The following is a 25717-nucleotide window of genomic DNA, read 5'->3' as shown; positions in this document are numbered from 1 at the left end:
ATTGTATATAGATAGATGATTGTATGATTGAAACCACCAACGCTCTACCTAAGTGCCACTATGGCTGCAGGGACAGACGTTTGCTGCTTTATGTCACTGTTCAATAGCCTTTTCTAAACTGAACTTTGTTTCTATTTGTCTCTCTGCACACCAACGTTCCTTTGACAAAATCTGTGTATTTAGTTTGCAGGGACAAAAGAGCCACTGGCCTGACAATAACTCCTTTTGAAAGTATGTGTCACATCTGCCTTTACTTAAAATACAAGTAACAAAATTTAACTTGCTGATGTTTGTATAAGTGTTCCTGCTGGCCGTCATTTTGTTAGTGAGGTTAAACGTTTGTGTCTCAGGCTGATCCACAGTAATGGTGGGGCACATGACTAAGTCAGCACTGACTATGCAAAAAAAAAAAACCTCAAGCCAGGCCTCTCCATTCAGTTTTATTATTATAATAATAATGAAAATAAAATAAGAAAAAAATTGTATGCTTTCTTAACAGAACATTTACTGCATCAACGGTGTTTAAAATGCTATGATAAATACTTGTGATTTTTCCTGTACATTGTAGATAAAGTTGTTACCACATGAGCTCTGTTGCATTTTGCACATTGTTTTTATGGCTTCATCCAATCGATCCACTCAGCTGACGTCAGGCAGGAACTGGATCTGCTCACCCAGATGTTTCTTCAGCCACGGCATGATCGCAAACACGTCAATGTAAAAATCCCGGGCATCAGGAGGCGGCCGGTCGCTGCTGTATTGTCCCCGAGCTGAGTTGTGTTGGTCACAGACATCTGTAGTGCCCCAGCTCACTACGCCAACCTGGGATGAGAGAGCGACAAGTGGACATTAATTAGGGTTCCACTCCAGGTATAAAAGCCAGGGTCATGCTGTTGTTCAGGTGTAAGGGTAGTTCACACTAAATACTTTATTTTATAAAATCCATCTTATTTTAAAGGGGTCATATTATATCCTATTTGTCCAAGTTAACCTAGTTAACCCTGGTGTCCTAATGAACATGTCTGTGACATGCGTTGGTCAAAATACCGTAAGCATGAAGCACCACAGCAGTTCAATCACCCTGCCAAAACAGCCCTGTTCAGAACGCTCTGTTTAGTAGTATCTCTTTAGGTCCTCCTTAAATGTCCACCTTAAAAAAAAGTAAAAAGAAACTTAAGGGACAGGAAATGACATCAGCCACAGAGGCTACTGGGAGCTAATAGCAGTTAGCATTTGGAAAAGTGATCATTTGCAGGTTCTAGCAGGCACTTTGCCGTCATATATAACATATATCCACTGGACAGATAAATCCTCTGAGGCTGGAAGTTTGTGTAGAACTCTGTGCTGCACTGTGGAGACGAGAATAGAACTTTTCGCGGATTTCTGGTTTTCGGATGCCGTTGCCCTCGCCAGCACTCTCGCACGTTTTACGGACAAAGTGGAGCTTCGCGAGACAACAATTCCAGGAATTTAGCGCATTGTGACGTCCCAATGAGCACGTAAGTCAACATCGCATTTCATCTCCTGTACTTAAACTGAGGAGGACCACAAAAACATGAGAGAGTTTTTTTTCTTTTTTCACACTTTGCCTACTCATAGGTCCTATAGAGTCCCAAATATAAGTATTAAAACGATGATTTTCATAATATGCCTCCTTTAGATATCTTGTTTGGTTGGTTGTTTTTAGTTAAAAATTAGATGATGCAGCTCTGGAATTGTGTTCACTCCAGCTGTTTCCATATTTGCTCAAAACACATTGGGTAATTGTAAGGATCAGATATATTGTGCGATGTATATCGCGATCTGTGGATTAAGAGAAAAAACTGGCACTGGTGCTGTTCTTTTATCAGAAGAAAGATTCTGACCTGAAAGTAGCGGTTTCTTCTTTGCAAAAAAAGGGGTCCACCTGAGTCCCCTATTGAAAACAGACAAGGCAGAACATATGTGAGCGTAAATTCCACTTTAGTCAAACTATCACACAGTAAGTGCAGAGTCCAGACCTTGGCAGGTAATGGCATCCTGATATCCTGAGGTTCCTCCAGAGCAGAGGAATCTGTCTGTTACATACTCCCTCAAAGTCACGTCAGTGGGCTCTTTTAATGTAGTCCTTGCTTTCTCTACACAGGCAGGCCTCTGAAATAGCCAAACAAACCTGTTGAGGTTTTTGGAATAAGGATGAGAGCTCAAAGTTTGAAAATCATGGCTCTCACCTGACTCTTTGTGTGAATGTGAGTTTGTTTGCGCCCCGAGTTCTTGTGACTGAAAAATGCAGCGGTTGTTTCCTGTGGTAGTAGCTCCTTCCCTGTGTACAGTACATAATTAATGTTATTATTATTATTATTATTGTTATAATAAATGATGTGGATTTAGAAACACTGGTGACACTTTATTTTGATAGTCTGTTAACTCTCTATTAGTAATCAACAGATAATCAGCTGACACTTATTCAACTGAAAAGAACTTTAACTAACTGCCAGTAGACTATATTTCAATAAAATTTTATTTGTATAGTGCCAATTTATAACATACCTAAATGACACCGAATTGGGAAAGAAATATTGTTTCAAGTTAATTTGTATTCCTAATGTATCTGTTACCATGATCTGTTATTTTATGTTGGTAAATGTTTATATTTTGAAGGCATCCTAGTTGTAATTAAGGAAGTACTTTTAATTTGAAGACAAAATGTTAGCTTGACATGTGGAATTAAAAGTGCAAATGTAAAAGTTTGGACAAACCACAAATGAATGAATAAATAAATGAATAAATAACAAATGAGAACAAGGACAAACAAGAGAGTGTGGAAGTATATTAGCGCTAATCGAAAGAGTAACAAGGTAAACTTCATTCAAGGTGTCATTGTCTTTACAATGTGATGACTGCCCATGAAAAAGGCTTTTAAATACTGTTTATTTTTGTGTTCATTTTCCTACGTTGATCAGTGGAGTAGAGAATGTTAATAAAAACTTAATTTGACCATCTGTTCCAGACTTCTAACTTTGAGGGAGACTACACTTGCATCTGTAATGTGTGTCAGGACCATCGAACTGTCGTGTCGGCTGATTATCTGTAGATAGTAGAGAGTCAACAATGGACCATCAAAGCAAAGTGTTCCTGAAATATTTGTTGACAGTAAAAAACAAATAAACTCAACAAAAATATAAACGCACAAACTTGAAATGGTGAACAAAAATACAATGTCATAACATTTGCTCAGATTCTTGATCCATTTGTTTATGGAATGATTAGTTTTGCTCAAACCCAGTAGTCCAGTGTCACTTGGCCACTGCTATTGACTACAATCTCAGATTGAGTATTTCAACTCACGAGAGTCATGGAGCATGGCAAAGTGATGGTCAATATGCGTGACCAGTACACAGACACTCCTTATGGTCTGGTCAATAAAAGGGCACACCAAAATGTGGACTTTTGTCACTTGTCAATATGCCACAGATGTCACAAATCAGGAGGGAGTGTGCCACTGTCATGCTGAGTGCTGGGTTGAGCGTTACAGCTGTGTCAACACAACCGATTTACTTGGTTGTTTCTAGTTGTACTGTTATTTTTGGATAGTTACTCTGTTTTGTCACATAACAATAACTACAAGTTTTTCTTCGTGCGTTTATATTTTTGTTGAGTGTATATGGCATTCTTCATGTGGACATCACAGTACAAAGGTCACATACTGTGCTGCTGACAGGTAGAGTTGATTATTTTCAGAGCTCGGCTGGCTGGTATAGTACATGGCAAGCAGATCGGTCTGTTGGACGATATGCGGTTGTGTCAGGTGCAAAAGTCCAATAAAGATAGAAAGGCAAGAACACACAGCTGTTCTTTGAACTGTCTTACCTGGCCTTCCAGGAAAGAGGGATACTCTCCACGCGTACCAGAGCAACATCATAGTCATAGAACTCCGACACATTTCTGTGTTTCAGTGCACTGGTGTTGTACTCGGGGTGCATGATCACCTCGCTGGACTTCACCGTGCCGTCACCTGCGGAACAAAGATGCCGATGGAGTTTTAGCGACAGAGCGATCACCTCTTGTCATCAGTTGCTTATGAAACGTTTGTATGCTTACAAGGGTGCGTTGAAAAGTTACAGGCTAACCCTGCGTGTAAATCCACACGTACAGATAATGGTGAATTATGCCTACGTCACTCACTACAGTAAATTTGTTTGTTGTTTAAGAAGGTTGTGTTAGTGATAAATAACCATTCATTTGTTCGAAATGCCTGAAAAATGGTGACAGGTCCAAACAAGAGCACCAATCAGAACACACATCGTGGAGTTTGCCTGCTGCAGTGTGTCACAACTTCTTAACCTCCTGATCAGAATCTGTTCCCCATTTCCTCAATCGTGCATATATTAAGCCAACACAATAATGGAAGAAACCCTATTTGTCCATGGCCATATTTGAGCAAATTATTTGAGTTAATTTTTAAGTGCCTTGCCTCAGGAGTATACGATTTCCTCTTTAAAGAATTTGTCTAGTAGTTAAATTTTCAAAAACTCACCAAGCGGAGGGGAGGGCACTACTCGCTACGCTCCCTCGCTGTGTGCTCCCCATAGTGAAATTTTCCTAGTAAAACCCTGTCTAGTACTAATTTTCAATTAGCTCAATTTGCTATCAAATGTGTGTTTATTTGGCAAGATAGGACCATGAAAGGATGAATTTAATGCATGCAAAGATTCATTGCTCTGGCATTAGTCCTTCTTCATCAGCCTATGTACTTTTCAGCCCACCCTCATATCACCAAGCTATGCATTTTCAAACATTCAATTAAACCTCACCTATCATTAGGTATATGACACAAAATCAGCAACCTTATTATCTCAAAGAAAGTCCCCCAGCAGGCATGTTTTGTCTGCCTCCCTTTAAAACCATTTTCTCACAGACCGTGTTTTATGTCCACTTGGTAAGAGACTGTGTCTGTGCTGGCTCTGGCAAAACAGTGAGCCGCCGTCAACACCCAGTTCTCATTCATGATGGATCCAAAGCATGACTTCTTAAGTCCCCACTCAGGCTATAAAGGGAGAGAGATATCTTACAAGTGTGTCCAGTCAGAAAATGTATTTGAACAGCTGTGTGTGTGTGTGTGTGTGTGTGTGTGTGTGTGTGTGTGTGTGTGTGTGTGTGTGTGTGTGTGTGTGTGTGTGTGTGTGTGTGTTTGTGTGTGTGTGTGTGTGTGTGTGTGTGTGTGTGTGTGTGTGTGTGTGTGTGTGTGTGTGTGTGTGTGTGTGTGTGTGTGTGTGTGAAGCACATACTGCTCTCAGAGTCACATGCCAGGGCTTGGTGTAGACTGGCATCCCACCACTGTCCTTGGAAACATGCTCCTGCACGACCCCACACATTGTCACACTCTTATCACCTGTGACATGAAGGTGATAGTTTACTGTTAACAAACAATACTATAGAAATATGTCAAATATGCGCAGTGTGTATCTCTTACTTATGATACTGTTGAACACCTCTCCCAGTGCTTGGTAGTCTTTCAAAATGAAGACATGTTGCTCATCCTGTTTTTTTGAGCCCAAGGCATTTAACTCTATTTTATTCAACTGGTCCCCAACACCAAATACATAGACATCTGAAAACACATGCAAATATAAGCAGACATGAAAAATGCAAAAAAGAGAATAAATAAATGAAATAAATAATACACAAATAAGATAAATCATGATTTGAAGCTTTTTATCCAAGTAAGTTCAGTTCAGCTGGTTCGTCATATTATTTTATTATAAACACATTTTCTGTGGATTAAAGAGAAGCGTTAAGAAGCGTAACCAGGTTTATTTGACCTTTGACCTGGTCAAAGCTGTATTTGTTCTTATATTTCATGTCCAAAATGATCTGCTGTGAATAATCAATAATTATAGAGTTGACTTAAATATTGTTGTTGTTGTTGTTGTTGTTGTTGTTGTTGTTGTTGTTGTTGTTGTTGTTGTTATTATTATTGTTGCTCCATCAAAACTAATAAACTAATATATTACTATTAGTTCTACAAATGTGTTTAAACATAAAATATATTTAAAATATGTTCATTTACATGTGTAAATATACCATATTTATGGCTTAAATCAACAGTCAGACATTGAGGGCGAGGGGCGGGGTCACACCCTGGACATTAATCATAATTATTTATTTATTTATTTATTAACAAACAAATTATTGCCTATAAATATGTCCCCCAACAAGGTGAAATGGAGGCAGATGAAATGCTGTGGCGACCCCTAAACTGAGTCGCTGAAAGAAGAAGATACTGTGAAAAACTATGTTAGATTACTTTTGCACATTTGCTCAAAAGGTATTTTTAAAACTCATGGGGGCGTAAATCTGTTTGCACAGTCATATTACGGGGACGTGTCTTCCTTATGGGGACAAAAAGCAAGTCCCCATAACGCAAATGACTATATTTTAAGGTGAAGATAATATCTTCACCTTAAAATATAGTAATTTGCCCTAACCTTACCTTAAAACATATTAGGGTCAGGGTTAGGATAAGGCCAGTAGTAATTATGGTTAAGTTTAGAGTAAGTCTCCAGGAAATTAATGTAAGTCAATGCAATGTCCCCTGATTTTATGAAACTGTGTTTGTGTGTGAGTGTTCTGATACCTAGCAATGTCTCGTCTGTGTGATCCTCGGCTTTGAACCCATAGCCGAGCACCTGTCTGATCCGGGCCAGAGCACTGTGAGGCTTGCTGCCATGGTTGGAGTAACCTGCAGACAAAACGCCCAAAATAGTTTTTGTTTGTTTGTTTTAAAGAAAGAGATTTAAGAAACGTTGATTATTATTTTGGCTGAAGATGAGTTCATGAGCAATGGGTTACTGAAATAGGTTCTTGGCCTTTACCGTCTGTTTCTATGATGATGATGTTCTGGGTCTCATTAAAATGGCTCTTGGCACCACGTTGCTTGAAAAAGCTTATCTTTTCATAGACACGGTGCAGTGCAGAGTGGAGGTTGGTGCCTGTCTTACGCCCGTGGCCTGCAGACAAACGAACAAGTGTTGGATCTTGAGTTTTTTCTGAATCATAGACCGTGTTTTCACAGAGAAGACAAGTGATCTAGCGCTGACCCTTAAGCAGTATTTATTACATCAGCTGGAAACTTACAGCTGATTTTTGGTCTACATTGCGAATAGGTGGTGAGATTGATTACGATCAAAGTGGACATTGTTTTTTGCTTGGTTCTGTGTGGATTTAGGAGAAAAGGGCTACACAGTTGAACTCTGGACTCCACTTAAAACTTTTTAAGAGAAATGTAAAAATTAACAAAAGCTTTTCAATGGAGGTTGCAGCTCCAAGTTCACACCACTGATCGAAGACAGAAAGGAAAGAGAAGATGTAATGGATGATTCAATCCAGAAGAAGGCAGTCATGCAACATGACTGAACAGACACGAGGGAGTGGCTGACTCTAAGTTTAGTTAAATTCCTGCTTGAGTAAGGTGCACATTTAAATCAGTTCTTATGTTGTCATGTTCACTCTACACTACCGTTCAAAAGTTTGGGGTCACTTAGAAATGTCCTTATTTTTGAAGGAAAAACACTTGTTTTTCAAAGAATATAACATTAAATGAATCACTGAAATGAATCTATACATTGTTAATGTGGTAAACGACTATTCTAGCTGCAAACGTCTGGTTTCTAATGGAATATGTACATAGGTGTATAGAGGCCCATTCCCAGCAACCATCTCTCCAGTGTTCTAATGGTACATTGTGTTTGCTAATCGTGTTAGAAGGCTATTGGATGATTAGAAAACCCTTGAAAACCATTGTGCAATGATGTTAGCACAGCTGAAAACTGTTTTGCTGGTTCTTTGACGAAAGCAAAGTTTGAAGGGCAAAATTATTATTTGGAATAAAAATCATTATTTCTAATCTTGTAGATGTCTTGACTATATTTTCTATTTATTTTGCGACTCTTGTTGAATAAAAGTGTGACTTTTAATGGAAAACACCAGAGAATAGACCCCAAAATTTGAACAGTAGTGTATATCACTGATAATATTTAGAAAATGTGGCATCTATCATTTGGCAATTAGTGTAAGAACCATATTTGTGATCATACGTTGACATGATCCTGTTCCCTTTCAAGTGACAGACTAGTCAGAAGTAGATATTCAACTTTTAAGATGCTGACACACTACAAAAAAGGAGTTCAATGATGGTTACTAACACTGCAAAAATAGTATTTATAGTCAAGAGGCACTTTTGTAAATAGTTAAGGTTAGAAACACTTGCAGTCTACAGTTAACTCTGTCACTTATCAGGTGAATATGTGTCAACTTATTATCTGTTGACATGATACTTAATACCTGTTCATTACTTAAAGAGTAAACAATGGACAAACTAAAGTGTTTCCCGTAAAATTGTACCGACCACATCAGAATTACAATTTCACACTGAACTTATTAAAGTCAAACCCTTCCACCATACAGGTGCACGTCAGGGGCAATCACACTGCAGCAGTCTTACTGTGGTAGTCAAACTCCATCAGACTCCATATGACGTCTTCAATGCTACTGCTTATATATGTCTGTGTGATGTCGACGATGTCTTTAACCTCGGTGGCAAACGACAACACGTGGAATTTCAGTTGTACCTCATAGCTGTCCAACTATACACATAAATTGAAGACATGTTAGTTTCACACCTAACTTTCGGAAATTGTACAGATCATTGTGTCGTCAGCTCGTTTGTTGCAGACCTTTCTGATAAGAGCAATGGTGGCATTCCTGGACATTTCGAAATGTTGCTTCGCGATGCTGCCTGACGTATCCATTAGAATGTAGACGTTGATGTGACTGCCGTCAGACACATGGATGGTTCGTCCAAAGGACATTGTAGCAGCTAACACACACACAAACACACACACACACACACACACACACACACACACACACACACACACACACACACACACACACACACACACACACACAGTAATAATAACTATTTACCTGCCATGTACACAGTGTTTCTTGTGTCGTTGTTGTTTGTGTGGGATATTTCACAGTAGATCAAAGACCTAACCACTTTTCTTTTTGAAGTCTGATGAGACGACGTCCATGACCCCTGCTAGTGAACCTGCCATGGCTTTGGCCACAACACTTGGTGTGTCAAAGGTGTTTGGACCTGCATTAGAGCACAATGTTTAAACATAATCGTCTGTGATGCCCAGGTGGTAACAATATCCTTTGCAACTAATCCAGGATTTGTAGTTTGTCTCTTTTTTTTTTTTATCTTAAAAGTGTAAAAGTGTCTCTTGTTTTAAAGGTTAGACACATAAATCGTGAGCACCTTGGCACCGTGGTGTTGAGCCACTCCACTCCCTGCTCTCCAGGCAAACCCTTTCAGCTGACCCGAGCAGATCTAGGCCAGTCTGACACCGGTAGACAATCTTCTCTCCAGTGTGAAACAAGCTTGCTGACCGCTTAGCCCCTGGTGGAATCCCTGGGTCATTACAATCACCAGCTGCAAAGAGAGAAGTGCAAAAATAAACGGTTTGTTGCATGTACAAATATTAAGAATACAACCTTGCGTGCAACAATAATGAAGCACTGTGTCACTAGCACACTTCTGTGGCCAAGAACCAGCCTGCAGCATGAAATACTGACATAGTGTAGAGCAACGTATTCTCATGAAGGGTTCCTATGGAAACGTGCGAAATGTACCTTGTGTTTCGTGCATTATCCTAGGGAAAATCCAATGCGCACTTGCGCTTCAAATCCCTCAGAGATCTGAAAAGATCTTCCTTTTCTCAGTTATTACGCAGATTTTTTCAGGTCTCTAGGTCGCGTTATGGTTATGGGTAGGGTTAGGGTTAGGGAAAGGGATAGGGCTAGGGCATATAGCGCCTCGTCACATGACCACGGCTCTATGTTTTATGTCAGGGTTGGGGTTCGGGTTAGGATAGGGTTCGGGTTCAGGTTAGGGTTCGGGTTCAGGTTAGGGTTTGGGTCAGGGTTGGGGTTGGGGTTGGGGTTAGGAAAGTCAAACCTTTCATGAAAGCAGGCTAAGAAGAGTCTATATAAATGAACATTGGATAAATTCTTAGGGAAAAGTGGCTCACTTGATTTATAAAATCTGTGAACATTGTCCTTTCAACTTCGTTTAAAGTCTTCTTTTACAGATGATCAATTGTTGTCGATTATGAAACATGAAACCACTATGATTGACATTCAAATGTTGCCTGAGTGACGTCAGCAAAATCTTGAGAGTTAACATTGGTGTTGGTTATGTGTCAGTACCTCATACAACCACATTTTAAGTTACCTGTATTGGTCATATAAGATCTCTTTATATGGCTATTTTTGTATTCACTACTTTACCATGTCAATCTTAGCTGAGTCTGTCCCTGCTCACTCACTCACTACATGCTCCAATACATCTGATGGACTGGATTAATTGCCTTTATGCTCGCAGTGATGCAAAAATGGTCAAACTTCTCAAATGTAACCATGAACATGATACATGGTTTGTTATTCCTCCCTCACCGTGGTTGTCACAGACAGGAGTGGTTCCTGTCCATTCTCCAGAGAAAGTGCATTCCCTGTGGGCTGAGCCATGCAGGGTGAACCCTTCCATGCAGGATAAGTTCTGTGTCGTTCCAAAACGAAACCACTGATCCTTGGGCCAGAAGTCACCGTGGTCCAGCTGAAGCTGAGCAGGACACAACACATCTAAAGGAGAGATATTCACACATTCAGATTATGAACAGGCTGCTCGGTCCTTTTATGTACATATTACCCATGATGTATCATCTTTATCAACCTTTGCAAGTAGCACGAGTCACAGGTTTGCCACTGGCTAATCTCATGAGCGACCACTCCCCATCAGCGCCGCAGAGCCTGTAGCTGACTGGGAAAGGGTATTTGTTCAGGCCACAGTGATAGGTCAGCACACTGCCCTCCAGCCCTCCCTGTGGAGGAAACACATGGTAAATTAAGCAACATGACTATTTCAAAAAGAAGCTTGAGTTGTTTCACTTTCTAGGCTTTTAGTTCATCATCTAAATAACCAGGAAATGACCATCACTGACATTCCTTAGATTTAGTTGCATGATTTTACAGTACTTTTTGTAACGCTACAATTTTGTAAAACCAAAAGTTTTATTTAGAAATTTGAACAGTATAACACATATTTTAAAGGTGCATTATGTAATAAATCTAAAGCCTCTAAAATCCTCCTAATATGTCACAGAGACTCAGGAATAATGTTCATATAACAAACTGAACTCACCAACAACAACAGTACAGCCAAAATATTTGCATTAAAAAAAACATTTTGCAGACTGCAAATCATGTTTATGTTTTGAAATCATGTTTTGGCATGTGGCGCCACCTACCGCCGTCTACCAATCATTGCAGTCAGTAGAGTCTCAGCTGCCGAACAACCACAGGTTGCCAGTTACATCAGAAAACGAAACCTAAAAGACCTCAGTATTTTGAATTTGAATGTAGTAACCGTTTTTGGCCACATTCTTACATATGGCACCTTTAAGTAAAATTTGTTTGCGTCTCTGTTTAAATATCCAAAAACAGGTCAAAAATGGAAACTATGTACATTTTTTCAACTCTCCCACGTTTTTGACTTGCAACTTCTCAACAGTTGGATGCAAAATGCACTTGCGCAAAGGTGTCGTCTGCGATACGCTCGGTCTTAAAGGGTTACATTTATTATTTTGCAAGATCAAAGTAAAAAAAAGATATGTAATTTAGAATATCAAATGAGTGAAAATTATAGGAAATCTGAATCAATTATCAAAAGGGTGGTTTCTGAATAATTTCAACGAATGAATTCATGAAATGTTTAGTTGACTATTTGTACCTGAGAATAGGTAACATTTCCACCTTTGATGCTCTCTCCAGTTGAACAGTTCAGTGGCTGCGGATCCCCGTATGTTTCATATTCATCATTATACTCGTACTCTTGCAGTGTCACTTCAGCACAAACAGAAACAACAACAAAAACAAAAGTGGTAACATAGAAAGTGCAAATGCCAACTGCTTTGAAACGCCAAAGAAGTGGAAAAACTTACCCTCTTGGACAGAGATGCAGAACAGGATCCACAGTAAGGACTTAAAGTTCATGACCAGACACTGTAGCTGCTGGGTTTGTTTCTTTCAGTGGCAAAAACGACAGTCAAAGTGTCTGTGTCTGTATCGACCTGCAGTCAGCTGCTTTATTTGATGACTGATTACCCATTAACACAGCAGCGATTGAGCAATTTATTAAAGGACACAGATCTGAGCTCTAACTTTCATTTCTGCTTGTACTGACTTTATTTGGTTGCATTTTCTCTCTTCTGCTTTCAGACTTCAGACAGATTTCCCTTTTGGCATTTCTGTACACAACCGTTCAAAAGTTTGGGGTCACCTATGCAATTTTTTGGTGTTTTCCATTAAAAGTCACACTTTTATTCATAAAAAGAGTTGAAAAATGAATAGAAAATATAGTCAAGACATTGACAAGATTACAAATGATTTTTATTCAAAATAATAATTTTGCCCTTCAAACTTTGCTTTCGTCAAAGAACCAGCAAAACTGTTTTTTAGAACCATTAGTTTTTTAGAACCATTAAAACACTGGAGAGATGGTTGCTGGAAATGGGCCTCTATACACCTACATATTCCATTAAAAACTAGACGTTTGCAGCTAGAATAGTTGTTTACCAAAACGATAGTGCATATAAGCAAGTTTGTAGCCTGGTTCTGGGCTCTTGCAGTAGGCTGGGTCCAGGGACAGGACCCGAGCGGAGACGGACAAACGTCAGTCGTCAGAGCGACAGCTGTTCTTTTTGTTTTGATTTCATTTTACGGCGAGCTACGTTTTGGCTGCCTGTGCTCGGTTGAAAAAAAAAGGACAATTTACCACCAGAAACACCAACTCTGCTTCCTTCCTGAGCGAGCAGTGAAGCTGACAATGACTGTTGTGGGTAGAACAACAACATCAGTGTTGTATAGAGCTCGTATCCCATACATTTGAATTGAAACATCGGTGTTGCTGCCCGCTCAGGTTTCTGTGTGCAAGTATGCGTGAGAGTAAAACATTTTAGGAGCTTAAAAGCTCCCACTTTGGGATTAGAGAGATTTAACTGGGACCCAGACCTACATCTCCACTCTTACCCATTATTTCCACCTTCCCTGTTCCTTCTTCCCATTAATGTTGGTCTGTTCTTAGGATCCAAATTAGGATGAAAATTGTGGGAATCGTGGCAGTCAGCATTATCTTGCTCAATAACAGAAAACAGTTATGCAACACGTTTTCCCAGCAGTTACCGATAACACACACACACACACACACACACACACACACACACACACCCCACACACACACACACACACCCCACACACACACACACCCTCTCACAGTGTATAAAAAAGAAGCTATTTGACTTTGCTGCACTGCTGTGTAACATGTAAATTGTAAATAAAGCTTTGCCTCACTAAGGCTGTCTGCATTGTTAATTATTTTCTCCATACCTCCTCCTCCTCCTCCTCCTGCTCCTCCTCCTCCTCGGTGCACACTCCTCTCAGCTGACTCGGCTTTGTCAAGCTCTGTGAAGGAGTTTCTAAAACTCTTTTGTAACCACTCAAGAAAATGATGCTGGTCATGGTAAAAAAGACAAGTGGAAGAGCACACTAGCTTCAAACATGAGAGTGAGTTTGATATGATGATATGTTTTTATCGTCCTATTTATGTGGACTGTGCTGATTGATGTTTCACAAAGGATTCAAGACTAGAACCTTTCTTAAATGTAGTCAGAGCAGAGAGTGGATAATGCAAAGAAAACCCAGGGAAACCTCTTCAACTCGCATAGAAATGTCTCTCCCTGCACATCGTCATACTGGATACTGCATTCATCACAACATCAGGAGGACACACTCCATGTCCCTGTGAGGACAGATCAGATCGGGTAAAGATGTCTGACCTCAGCCAAGTCGCTGTGTACTCTGACTCCTCAGGGATTTATAAGGTGAGTACGTAAATGGTAAAATGGTGAATGGTGGTGTTATATAGAAGGATGCATTCATCTCTATCCTGTTGTATGACTTAAATAGAGTCAACAGCATTATCGCATCATACAGCATCTTAAACTAAACTGTAAATGTTGTACTAGACTAGACCTTAACTTTTTTGAGAAGATCATCCAACTCAACCTTTTCCTAAACTTTTTTTTGCTTATTTAGTTGACCATGTTACCTGTAATCAAGTAAATTCAAGTGTGGTTGTTACAATGCACTAAACTCTGGAGGTTGTCTGGTTGAATGTATGACATTGTCATATATGAACAGAGGTGATTCTAGAGTCTGTTGGGGCCCTAAGCAGAAATTTCCAGGGGGCTCCGACCAGTGTTCATCACCATTATGTTATAAATAATCTGACACCAACGAAAAATGTATGAAGTCAAAAGGTTTTTTATTCCAAATGAATGAAATAACCTTGTAATTTGAAAATAAATAAAGTACATGGAAATATAAATGTAAACAATAAAATATTGTAAATAACTTTTTAAAAATAAAATATAGACTTATATAAACCTATTTAAAATTACACTGTAAAGAAACCACATTATGAGACAATATAAATATATAGAACAATAAAATAGTGTAAATAACTTTAAAAACGTATAGAAAATTAGTAAAACAAATATATACACATTACACTGTAAATAACTCATATTATAAACTTATTAACAAAATGTAAAGTATAGGAGTTTCTTGGGGGAACTAAACCCACAGCAGGCAATTCCCCATCAGCACCTTTGAAGCACTGCTTCTACTAGTTAGCGTTAGCGTCAGCTAGCGTTCTGACGCTAAAGTTAGCTGCTGTTAAAGTCTGTGTCCCCGTTAGTTAGACAAAGTAACAGTAACAATACAGACCATGGCCAAGAGGAAAGGAATCGGGCTTGTAACCAAAGGGTTGCCAGTTGAAGACCCAGTATGGGACTCTGGTGCCCCTGAGCAAGGCATCCAATCCTCCATTGCTCCCTAGGCACAGGTAAGTGATGCCCAGAGCTCCTTATATGTGCATGAAAAAGAATGGGTTAAATGCAGAGGTCAAATGTGTATGTGCAAAATTAAATAATTCTAACACTTATTCTAAGAGCATTGAATGAAAAACAAATCCTGCTCCAACAACAGTTAAAACTGTTTGTCACATCCTGCACCTGTGTGATCAAATAAATGTTTATTGGTTTTGATTTTTTTGATTTTTTTTTTAAAGCTCTATTTGTTTTTTTCTTTAATGTTAGTTTAACAAATAAATCAACCCTTACTACATGGTGTTGTTTATGAGGTAATGAATATAGATTGTGTCATTTTACTTTTCTGTAGAATGTTTTCTCCAACCCTGCCTTTGAGCTGGAAGGAGATGGAGAGGAAACGGTGGAGGGCTTCAGAACGTCGTCCTCCTCTCTGGAACCAGTCGTACCACCAGCAGCTGGTGAGTCGATCCCTTTGTGCTTGTGCTGAGAGAGTTGTGAAAATGAAAGTTTGTCTTCATCACCTGTGAGAAAATGCTGAACAAAGTCTTTTGTCACTTTTCATTTGCACAATAATTTCATAATTGTAACATTTAAACTACTTCTACTGTTTTTTATTGATCTGAGACTGGGGGAAAGGTTACGTTTTTGAGATCTGATACTGACAGAAAGTAATGCATGTGTGTGTGTGTGTCATTCAGGCTTAGGCTGGGCTCTGTTTGGCTCTGTGTGTGTGATGCGTCTACGAGGCGTGGGTCGTTGCTGGGGGCTGGTGATCGTCTCTGCAGCTGCTCTGCTCCTGTTATCCACTCTGGGACTGGTGTTAGCCCTCATCCTCTCTCGTGAGTCTGTTGCTGCTTTAATCGCTCTTTGCAGTGTATCATCGATGCCTATTTACTTAAAATATTGTACACATTGCATGTTATATGTACTCTGTATGTTGGTCATTCCTGGGTGGTGGAGGGAGGGGTTTGGGGGAAAGGTTAAGTTTTTGCTGGGTTTTTTTCTGCACACAGTTCTGGTTTATTAATGAATCCATTTATAATTTCTAATCTCCATCCCAAAATAAGAACATTTCTGAGTGACCCCACACTTTTGAACGGTACTGTAGACTGTACTGTAGTGTAGTGGAGACTCCTGCCTGACCTCATCTGTCAACCTGTCCATCACTATTGCCAACACCCTCGCATACTTCTCTGTCACTCCCAACGTCCTCATTCACCAGCACAGTTCTCAAAGACACATGAACAGTAAAAAAAAAATTGATCACAAAAACACAAGTTGAGTCGGATAATGTTTGATACTGTGAGATAATAATTGCCTGGGTTATTTAGAAAGAACATTGTTTGTTTATTTTCTCCATGATTTAGAGATACAGGACCAGGCAGTGGAGGATCATATTTTGTCCACCAGCCCTCCGCTGAGTGGGGAAGATGACAATTCCCATACTTTGCCCACAACCCATTCCAGTAGAAACGACTGGGACAGTACAGCTGTGCCACAGCCCTCAAGGATCCCCTTCTCTGAAACACGTAGGCCATAAAAAACTATATGATGATTTATATATATAATGATATTTCATCTTCCCACTACAAAAATGTAATTTTCTATTTGTTTACCTAACAAACATGTTTCCTTTCCATTTGCCAGGCTGTGGAGGTGTACTGACAGAATCTGAAGGCACTTTCACTTCCCCAAATTATCCAGGCTCCTACCCCCATAACTCCCTGTGTGTGTGGGTGATTCGAGTCATGCCCCCCTCCCTGGTTCAGATCCACATCTCCTTTCTGACCGTGGAGGGACCTTCTCCTTGTCTGTTTGACTGGCTGGAGGTGCAGGAGCAGACGGGGCAGGGCTCTGTGGTCACCAGGTCCATCAGAACAACTTCCAATTTTAATTGCTTAGATTATTCTGTTGCACTCACTGATATTTTGTAATGAAGAAGATTTGACATGAGCATGCAAGTGTAATACGTCTTTACCTTCTCAAAGGCATATAGATGTTGAAGGCAAAGTATACAAGTGTGCCCCCTAAAAAACAAATGCATTTATGTCATTTAAAAGGACTCGCTCATGTTTTTGTGGTCCGCCTCAGTCTAAGTACTGGAGATAAACGCGATGTTGACTTCCACAGGTTATCTGACGTCAGACTGATAAATTCCTGGAATTGTTGTCTCGTAGAGCTCCGCAGGCGAGGGTAATAGTATCTGGAAGAGCGGAAGTCTGTGAAGTGTTCTATTCTTGGCTTCACAGTGCAGCACAGAGTTCTACACAAACTTCCACCCTCAGAGGATTTAAAGTCTGCCCTCCTGTCTCCGATCTCTGTTGCAGGTTCTGTGGTAACGTTGCACCACCGACAGTCAACACAAACAGCAGCACAGTGTGGGTCAGCTTTCGCGCTGATGGCAGCATCACAGGCAGTGGCTTCACAGCTCAGTACAGGACTGTACTGCCGGGACAGCGTCAGTAATCTGTGACTGGAGGTCACACATTTACTCATGTGCTACTTCTTATGAGTCAGTTTGCCATTTGCAAAAGAACACCACATTGGAAAGTGCAAGTTGCAAGATCTCACCATAAAAACATGAGACAATAAGACAATTTTAAAAGGAAACATATTTTCAAAAAGAAACAAAACAGAGTTAAGAACTCAGGATAAAAATACAATTGTACAATATATAATAAAAGTAATAAAAGAGACAAATGTCCTCATATGGATAAGGCAACAATCACCTGACAGAAAACAGTACAAGTAATTCAGTTAAGGTGAGATATTTAGAGGTGTTTTTTATATCATGATATCGTGCTGTGTTTTCACAGAGAGCTGCTCCAGAGAGGAGTTCCTGTGTGACAGTGGTCGCTGTCTGTTGCCTGTGTCTGTGTGCGATGGTCATCCAAACTGCAACGATCAAACAGATGAGGCAAACTGCAGCCATAAACACAGGGGTGAGAGCATTTCAAACAAGTTACCCACAGTATGATTTGAAAATGCTGTCCGATTGAATTCATGAAGACCTGGTTTATACTTACAGAATGTGGCGGGTGGAGGTCAGGTCCTTACGGATACCTGTCGAGTCCAAACCACCCAAAACCTTATCCTCACCAGCAGGTAGATTCAGAACTGCCTTGAGATGTTTTTAACATGTGTTTTCATTTATTCTCAATTTGTAGTCTAACCACAAGTTGTTCTGTTTTCCATTAGTTGTGTATATGGTATTTATCCGCTGAAGACAATCACGTCATCACACTGAGTTTCAGGAACTTCAGCCTGGAGACTCAGGATGTGTGTGAGTTTGATTATGTGGAGGTTCATGACAGTGTCAACACCGGAGTGGAAAGAGTCCTGGGAAGGTGACTCCTTTCACAGCCTTGAACTTTAATTCCCTCCATGTCAGATTTGATGTCTGTGTGGATTCTCAGGGACTGTCCTCACAGACACAACTACAGTAGAATCTGCTTAGGTTTTTTTTGTGTTTTGATAGTTTTGTCAATTTGCTTTATGATAATAGTGTTTATTTGCTGTATATAATGGTAAATTGGGGAATTAAATAACCACAATATTGTGAAGTATTTTTGGTTTCCTCTGCTTTTTCCCCAGATTTTGTGGCTCCACCTTTCCCCCAGACTTGACCTCCTCCGGCCCCCACATGACTGTGTTGTTTGTGGCTGATGCAGGAGTGGCTGACAGTGGCTTCTACGCAACATACCAGGCCGTGTCTGTGCTGGGGAGTGAGTTATTTCTTTTTTCAAGCTAATTCACAAATTAATGTCTTAGTGTCTTAATCCATGCAAGACCCCTGCCCTCCTCAAATCCTATTTTTCTCATGCACCTTTAAAATAGGGCAAAGGGCTTTGAAAGACAAGATAAACCAAAAAAAAGAACAAGAAAAACAAGAAGATAAGATAAGCAGCATGGTCAGCAGCATCAATCACTTATATATAAATATAGAATATACACTACAGACCTGTCCAGGGTGAATGTATGACTGTACTCCACAGCTGTAAAAAGAATATCTGATACAATATAAGAAGGCGTATCATAAAATTAGAGTCAGAATCAGGTTTATTGCCATTTATAACTTATAGAATATGAGTCATTTGTTCTGATTGTTGCCGCAATACAAGAGCAAAATAAATTGGATGTTGATTTAAATCACAGTGTTCAACGTGTTCTCTTTTCCTGTGTCAGTTCTTCATACAGCAAAAGTGTGTGAGGTTTTTTTTCTACATTTGTTCTTCTATCTACAGGGATATGCAGTCCCAGCCAGTTTGCCTGCAGCACAGGAGAGTGTCTTCAGCCACAGTGGTTGTGTGATGGATGGAATGACTGCCCTGGTGGAGCAGATGAACAGGGCTGTGAAAACTCCACCTACCCTCCTTTCAGTGAGTAGCTGTTATCTCTGCTCCTGATAAAGAAAGATAAGAGACCTGCCAGACTCTCACACACACCACACATCCATGTTTTGTCTCCTCCTCTGGTGGAGACAGAAAACAAGATCAATATGCATACTAAAGGTTATTTGGATGTCATAGCCTTCTGGTATTTTGAATGTCAAGGACTGATTTCTCATCTCAATGCCCTCAGCTTCAACATGTGAGATTATAGAAGTAGAGATGTGCCAGAACCTCAGCTACAACCTCACCTCTTTCCCAAACATCTGGCTGTCAATAGCTGATCAGACAGAAGCTACCACACTCCTGCAACAGTACCGGGTAAAAGCTGTGATCATTCATTATCACATTTACGTTCATGTTCTTGGTGATGTAGAATGAGCCAACATAATTGTTGCTCAGGTGCTGATGGAGCTGGACTGCTTTGGCACCCTACAGAGGCTGGTGTGTGGGATGTTCCTGCCCCAGTGCTTCCCCCACGGTGGCGTCCTCCAACCTTGCCGCTCAGTTTGCTCCAAAGCTGAGGAGCAATGCAGTCAGGCCCTGGATCTCCTCTCCTTCAGCTGGCCCTTCAACTGCCACCTCCTCCCGGACTCACTGGACCCCATGGATTGCTCTCTGCCTTAATGATTTTAAAGTAGACATATTATTCCCTATTTCTCCAAGTTAACCTAGTTCCCTGGTGTCCTAATGAACATGTCTGTGCCATGCTTTGGTCAAAATACCTTCAGGATGAAGCACCACAGCAGTTCAATCACTCTGAGACACAGGAAAGTACGTCAGCGTCACTGAGCCTCCGGCAGCTAACAGCAGTTAGCATTTGGAAAAGCCATCATTTGCCAACTCTAGCCGGCACATTGCCATCATGAAATGTATCCACAGGACACATAAATCCTCTACGGATAGAAGTTTGTGTAGAACTCTGTGCTGCACTGTGCAGCAAAGTATAGAACACTTCCACTCTTATGGATATATTGCCCTGGCCTGCACTATCAAATTTTTTAGGGACAAAGAAATGGAATGCAATCCAGGAATGTGACATTGTGACGTAACAATGAGTGTGGAAGTCAACATCGTGTGTTTTACCTCCTGTACTTAGACTGAGGAGGACCACAAAAACATGACTGAGTCATCTCTTTTCACACTTTTCCAACTGATAGGGCCTCCAGAGTCCCTAAGTATTAAAATTAATTAAAAAGTAGGTTTTGCATATGTGCTCTTTAAACTTTTATTTGATTTCACTAATGACCACACAATGACCCATCCTCTCATAGGAGCCTTTCTTCCAAGAATTAGTGGCAATGGGCAGCCACGAGCGGCACAATGGGGGTTGGGTACCTTGCTCAGGGGTACCCCAGCCCCTTTGACCTGGTGGGGACCTGAACCAGCAATCCTCCAGTTACAAGCCCTGTTTCACTTCACCATGTGATAATTCTCCATCACACTATACCTTTTCCTGACATTTCCTACCCGATTTGCAGCACTGTTTGAGAAGCAAAAAGCCTGTTATTTCACATTGTAGAGGACAAATGATTATTTTTAATTTGATGTAGTTTTTCAACTGTCACTCAGTGTTGCACTACCTTGGGAAAATACTTTTTCCACTTGTTTACTGTGGCAAATGTTTGTAATTAAACGTCAACCTTTTCTGTCCAAGTGCCACAGCCAACGATCAAGATCTCAATTTTGTCTTGGCGGCAAAATCAAAGTTAAAAAAAAACTACAGAGGTCCTAAAAGCAGCAGGGAAGTCGAAACAAAAATAATTTACACAGTTCAAAATGAAAACAGTTTGTATTCACACAAATACACAAATTTGCTACACAAAGTTTGATTGCACATTTCAAAACTATAAATCAGTGACAAGATACACAGTTGTGTGCAAAAGTCTCAGGACACCACCAACTTTGAGGTTTTTATGTCTGTCAAATTCTGTGATTAATGGCATTTGGATGTGATGCAATATATGTGATATAGGACTGAAAGTTGGTCTGACACATTAGCAAACTTTAAGTTCAACTCATTCAACATGTCTTGAAAAACTAGACCTTTTTCATAACAGATATTTGTCTGCATGAAATAGTAAGACATACAGAGGTTTTACCAATAACATTAACCAGGGTTCCACTCCAGGGTTGTGCCGTCATTGAAGTATAAAGGAAGTTCACACCAAATACACTTTAACCTGTAAAAGCCCTTTTCTCTGAAAATGCATTATTTAAAAACTGCATTCATGTTTCCTGTATTTTATGTCTGTGTTCCAATAAAATGATTGAGAAATAATGATACTATATGGTCACTAAGACTTTTGCACAGTACTTCATGTGCTTCATAAGACAAGGCAATGTCTGCTGCTAAGACGGAACAATAAGTTTCAGGGTACGGTCTAAAGCAGTAGCAGTCAAGCCCCACACTCGTTGGTTCCTGTTGTGAAACACTGGGAGTGTGTATCCATATTTATCCCCTGTCCTGAAGTGTGTATAGCCACAGTTCTGCGGGTTGCACAAGTGGGATAAAGGCAACGTGAAGACCTCCTCCACCTGTGACAGAAACAGACAAAAGAGGCATATTGTACTTATTGAAGACTGAATTGCCCATTATCTACACCCCTGAGGATTGTTGTATAAACTTCTTCCAGAAAAGAGGCTTTTCATTGTTTTTGCTGATAAACTATTCTATTTCATCAACATACTTAGAAATGGATACGTGAAACTCATTCATTGCACATTACAGCTTGGACATAAATATAAGTGATCTGATTATTCTGTGCGTAAACAAGCCTCAAGCATTTAATCAGAACAGTAACTAAATAAGTAAAAGTAAATAACTTTGTTGATGTGTAGAGTTGCCCAATTGTACATACATATAGTGAAATGTATTTTATGGAAATTATTGTAGTTTTGTCTATAAAACAAACAAACAAACAGTGGAGTTGTGTAAACATAATGGCCTTTAAAGGGTTAAAATTTCAAAAACAGAATTAATATTTGATATGTATATTTCAGGTTGAAGTAGCTTTAAAAGATCGACTCATTTAAAGTGGAAAAAATATTAATATATAATATTACAGCAGTTTGGGGAAGGTGCCGTTTTCTGCCACTAGGATAGATCCTTTTAAAGGATAGAGATTAGGCCCAATACAAATAAATTGATTTATGAGTTATTAACACATGGGGAATCCCGCCCATTTGAAGCAGATACAAAACTAGCAGGGCTACAAATAGACTATACCTCTCCAGGATTTGGTTTGAAGGACAACTCTTCTAGAGGACCAAGGTTAGCCAGTACAGGAGCAATCAGCATATTTCTCTGTAGACACAAAAGACAACATTTTGGGGAAGAAGAAAAACTGATATGTTTAATTGAGAAGAAAACATGTATTGTTTTTTTGCTCTATTATTAACAGAGTTGTTATGGTATTGGACATCAGAGACAGGTGAGCTAAGGTTGGCTGATAGGCTAAGTTAGCCGTGTTTGTTCATATAATATGTGCTGCGTTCAATATTTTTCCTCAGTGTCAGCCGTGTCTCAGTGCTCATCTTTGTTCAAGTTCAGAAGGTCTGAATGATAAGCTCAATGTGATAGTTTCTCTTTACAGAACTTAAACTCAATTTTTCCCCAGCCAAGAAGAGCTCAAAAGACATCAGCCCTGGAACAGACAGAGAGCTTCTCCAAGCAACTCGCACAACAAGCATTGATGTATTTCTGCAGAAAAACTGTACATTTAAAAAGTCTATTTTTTTTCCACCAAAGCTTGTTAGAAAAACTACCATAGAATTACCCGTTTTTATTTGGACCCTGGTAATTTCAAATGATTGCTGTATTGTTAGGTTTGATACAGTATTGTAATATTTGATATTATGATAATGTGATTTTATTTTATATTGGTTAGTTGATTACCAACTCTCAATTTCATGTATATTATTTAAGGATTCAAGTTAATGTGTTCAAATTTAGAAAATGCCTTAAAAATAAAAAGAAATGAAAAGGAAGGAAGCGACACTGTTTGAGTGTTTTCAGCTTTTGGAATTTGCAATAAATGAGTGGAACAAGTAAAAATCACTTAACCACAGGGCCTAAAATGTTTGAGACAGAAGAGTTGGACTCACTCTGTCCCTGAGAGGTTTCAGGACACCCCAGACTTGCTCTACTGCCACACTGATACCCAGCTCCTCCCAGGTTTCCCTCAGGGCTGTGGCCACCACATCACTGTCAGACAGATCACACTTTCCTCCTGCAAAGCTAAACAAAAAGGAAAATAAAGGACAGATACTCAACTGTTAATATAATGCAATTTAGCCCACTTCAGGCCAACCACAAACCTGACATCTCCTTTGTTCCTGCCCAAAGCAGTAGAGCGCAGAGTGAAGAGAAACGCAGGCTGTCCCTGAACAGAGCAGAGTGAGATCAGGATGGATGCCCAATTCCATTGGCTCTCACTCGCTTTATTCCCAGTGAACATGTCGTAGAGCTTTAAGTTGGGTCTCAGGCTCTGTCGACACCGGTTTTCATTCTCCACGGATAGACAGTCTCTCCAGTCAACTATCACATGAGGTGAAGCTTGGTAAAAAGGTCTGTTTTGCTGAATAAAGATGCTTGTGGCTTGTGATCTACCGTAAAAGTCATTTGTGATTGGTGATGTATGTGTTGACAGGCTGAAACATCTGGTAAAATGATGTCTGTGATACAAAAGGTTACATAGAGTCTTACTGGTGAAACTGAATGGCACATGGCTGATGTCCCGCTGCCTTTTCCAGGCGTGAAGGCAAGTTGTGAAGCAGTTGCGGTAAGTGCTCAGAGCTTGAGGGTCTGGACCTGAATTGTCCTCTCCAGTTGATGTACAAGGATCAGAAACTGGTTTGTCTTTTTCTGAGGTAGAATGCTGAGGGGGTTGGTGACTTTTGTTTAAAAAGGTTCTGGATACAGGGTTTTGAAATGAAGTCTCAATCAGATAATGATCATCACAGCCCAAGTTCAATAATGACAGCTTCAGGGAGCAGGTTCCAGAGACTTTGGATAATGGCGACTGTTGATTGCCTCTACATCCATCAGGAATCCATTTAAATTGATTTTCCTTCACATGTCTTGTCTGCCACAGAGCACCAGTGTGTTCAGAGAAAGCAGGAATCGACCACAACCTTGTCGGAAAAGAGCATGTTATGATGATTTGAGGGCTCCTCAACATCCTGTGAAAAACAGAGACAAAGACAGTTACAGATTATCCTTTAAAAAACACCAGTTTATGCTCATCTGCTAAGTATTAATTTTATTTTAACAGGAAAACAATATAAAAGAGCATTCACTGAGAAATCCTGAAAAGCCAAAAGCTAACCACAGTATAACAGTAGTTAACGTTTCATCTCTAACTCTAAATACTAAGGTAACTATGGAGGACTGGAGGATGGTAGAAGAAAAGTTTGTCTTGAAAAATAGGCTTTGTCATTTAAAACCACGAGATAAACACGGGGTCCTGATAACCATCACTTCAATCAAACTTTAGCTAGTATCAACCAGTTAAGTATCAGAATTCTGTCTGCGACGTTACAACCAGTATCAAAGTGTGTAAGTGAAGCTGCCGGCGTGTGGTTAACGAGCTGTCAGTGCGCACATTTTAATGCACACACGCTCACTAGCCAGCTAACACCTTATCTAGCTAGCAAAACAGCAACTTCACTGGTGCCAATCGTCCCGCGATGCTAGCATTTTAATTCGCTCAGGGGTTTTGGACTTGTCCCAAACGTAATTACAAGTGTGTCCGTGACCGAGACCCCAACGTAAGGGAGATTAGAGAAGAAGAAAACACTCACCTTGAGATTAATTCCACAGCAGTTGTTTCCCTTAGCTAGCCGGCTGCCACTAGTCAATATGGCGCTGAGCAGCTTCACGAGCGTCAGTGCTGCGTCCACTCACTGCTCTCTTATGACGCTCTTTCAGTCATCCGCATTTTCCACAGATAGACAGGAGGTGAAGAAAAGAGTGAATGTTGACTTTAATTACAGATAATTTAATAATGAAAACAAACCATTACATTTTAATCAGAAGTCACAGGGGAAATCTGCTTTGACAAACTAAGTGTAAACTAGATTAATTTCCACCATCAGGGTACCATTACAATTCGCTATGTTGGTCAAATTCTGAACATTATGTGATTTTTCTTTAGCGATGTCATGGGTTTTTCCCAGTGATGAAACATCACCATTTGGTTTGAGGTGTCACATTAAACATTTGACCAACTGAGATGCACCTATGACACACAGGGTAATTCCTTGCTACACCTGTTTTACCAGCCCCACCACCCTGAACCCAGGTTTTTTTTGCAGCATGTGACTCATGTG

General features: G+C 40.0%; 3 protein-coding genes across 3 annotated transcripts; 1 reads left to right on the top strand and 2 right to left on the bottom strand.

The window, feature by feature from the left end:
• Positions 1-639: 639 nt before the first annotated feature.
• LOC310924985 (complement C2) lies at positions 640-12099 on the bottom strand (the record flags this gene model as incomplete). The annotated part of the gene is made up of 19 exons (XM_083886851.1): positions 640-822; positions 1866-1915; positions 2001-2133; positions 2211-2302; positions 3687-3760; positions 3850-3994; positions 4900-5026; positions 5268-5371; positions 5453-5590; positions 6617-6721; positions 6855-6989; positions 8483-8624; positions 8715-8857; positions 9044-9142; positions 9308-9481; positions 10504-10689; positions 10781-10928; positions 11837-11949; positions 12048-12099. 19 exons carry the CDS (start codon positions 12097-12099, stop codon positions 640-642), a joined length of 2343 nt encoding a protein of 780 aa, XP_083742977.1.
• A 1832-nt stretch (positions 12100-13931) lies between these two features.
• Positions 13932-20011, top strand: mfrp (membrane frizzled-related protein; the record flags this gene model as incomplete). The annotated part of the gene is made up of 13 exons (XM_083887139.1): positions 13932-13985; positions 15346-15454; positions 15701-15835; positions 16364-16525; positions 16644-16863; positions 17324-17454; positions 17813-17938; positions 18025-18101; positions 18195-18343; positions 18591-18721; positions 19241-19375; positions 19578-19705; positions 19787-20011. The coding sequence occupies 13 exons, from the start codon at positions 13932-13934 to the stop codon at positions 20009-20011; spliced, it is 1782 nt and encodes a 593-aa protein (XP_083743265.1).
• A 1311-nt stretch (positions 20012-21322) lies between these two features.
• nudt8 (nudix hydrolase 8) lies at positions 21323-25235 on the bottom strand. Its single transcript, XM_083886635.1, has 5 exons — positions 25190-25235; positions 23705-24568; positions 23492-23624; positions 22614-22691; positions 21323-21922 (listed from the first exon to the last, which is right to left on the bottom strand). Exons 2-5 carry the CDS (start codon positions 24565-24567, stop codon positions 21737-21739), a joined length of 1260 nt encoding a protein of 419 aa, XP_083742761.1. The 5' UTR covers position 24568; positions 25190-25235; the 3' UTR covers positions 21323-21736.
• Between the last annotated feature and the right edge of the window lie 482 nt (positions 25236-25717).

Source organism: Microchirus variegatus (genome assembly GCF_963457635.1).
Source record: "Microchirus variegatus genome assembly, chromosome: 3".
In the NCBI taxonomy this organism is placed as follows: domain Eukaryota; kingdom Metazoa; phylum Chordata; class Actinopteri; order Pleuronectiformes; family Soleidae; genus Microchirus; species Microchirus variegatus.
Note: the sequence above shows the minus strand (reverse complement) of the source record. Positions and strands in the feature narration are given on the sequence as shown.

What these genes read in the sequence shown, in the direction of transcription:
- nudt8 (XM_083886635.1), bottom strand. Translation starts at nt 24,567, where the DNA reads ATGTTGAGGAGCCCTCAAATCATCATAACATGCTCTTTTCCGACAAGG. An exon ending in TGAAACCTCTCAGGGACAGA is followed by an intron (nt 22,692 to 23,491) that starts GTGAGTCCAACT and finishes TTGTGTCTACAG; the next exon opens with AGAAATATGCTGATTGCTCC. An exon ending in TCAAACCAAATCCTGGAGAG is followed by an intron (nt 21,923 to 22,613) that starts GTATAGTCTATT and finishes TTTCTGTCACAG; the next exon opens with GTGGAGGAGGTCTTCACGTT.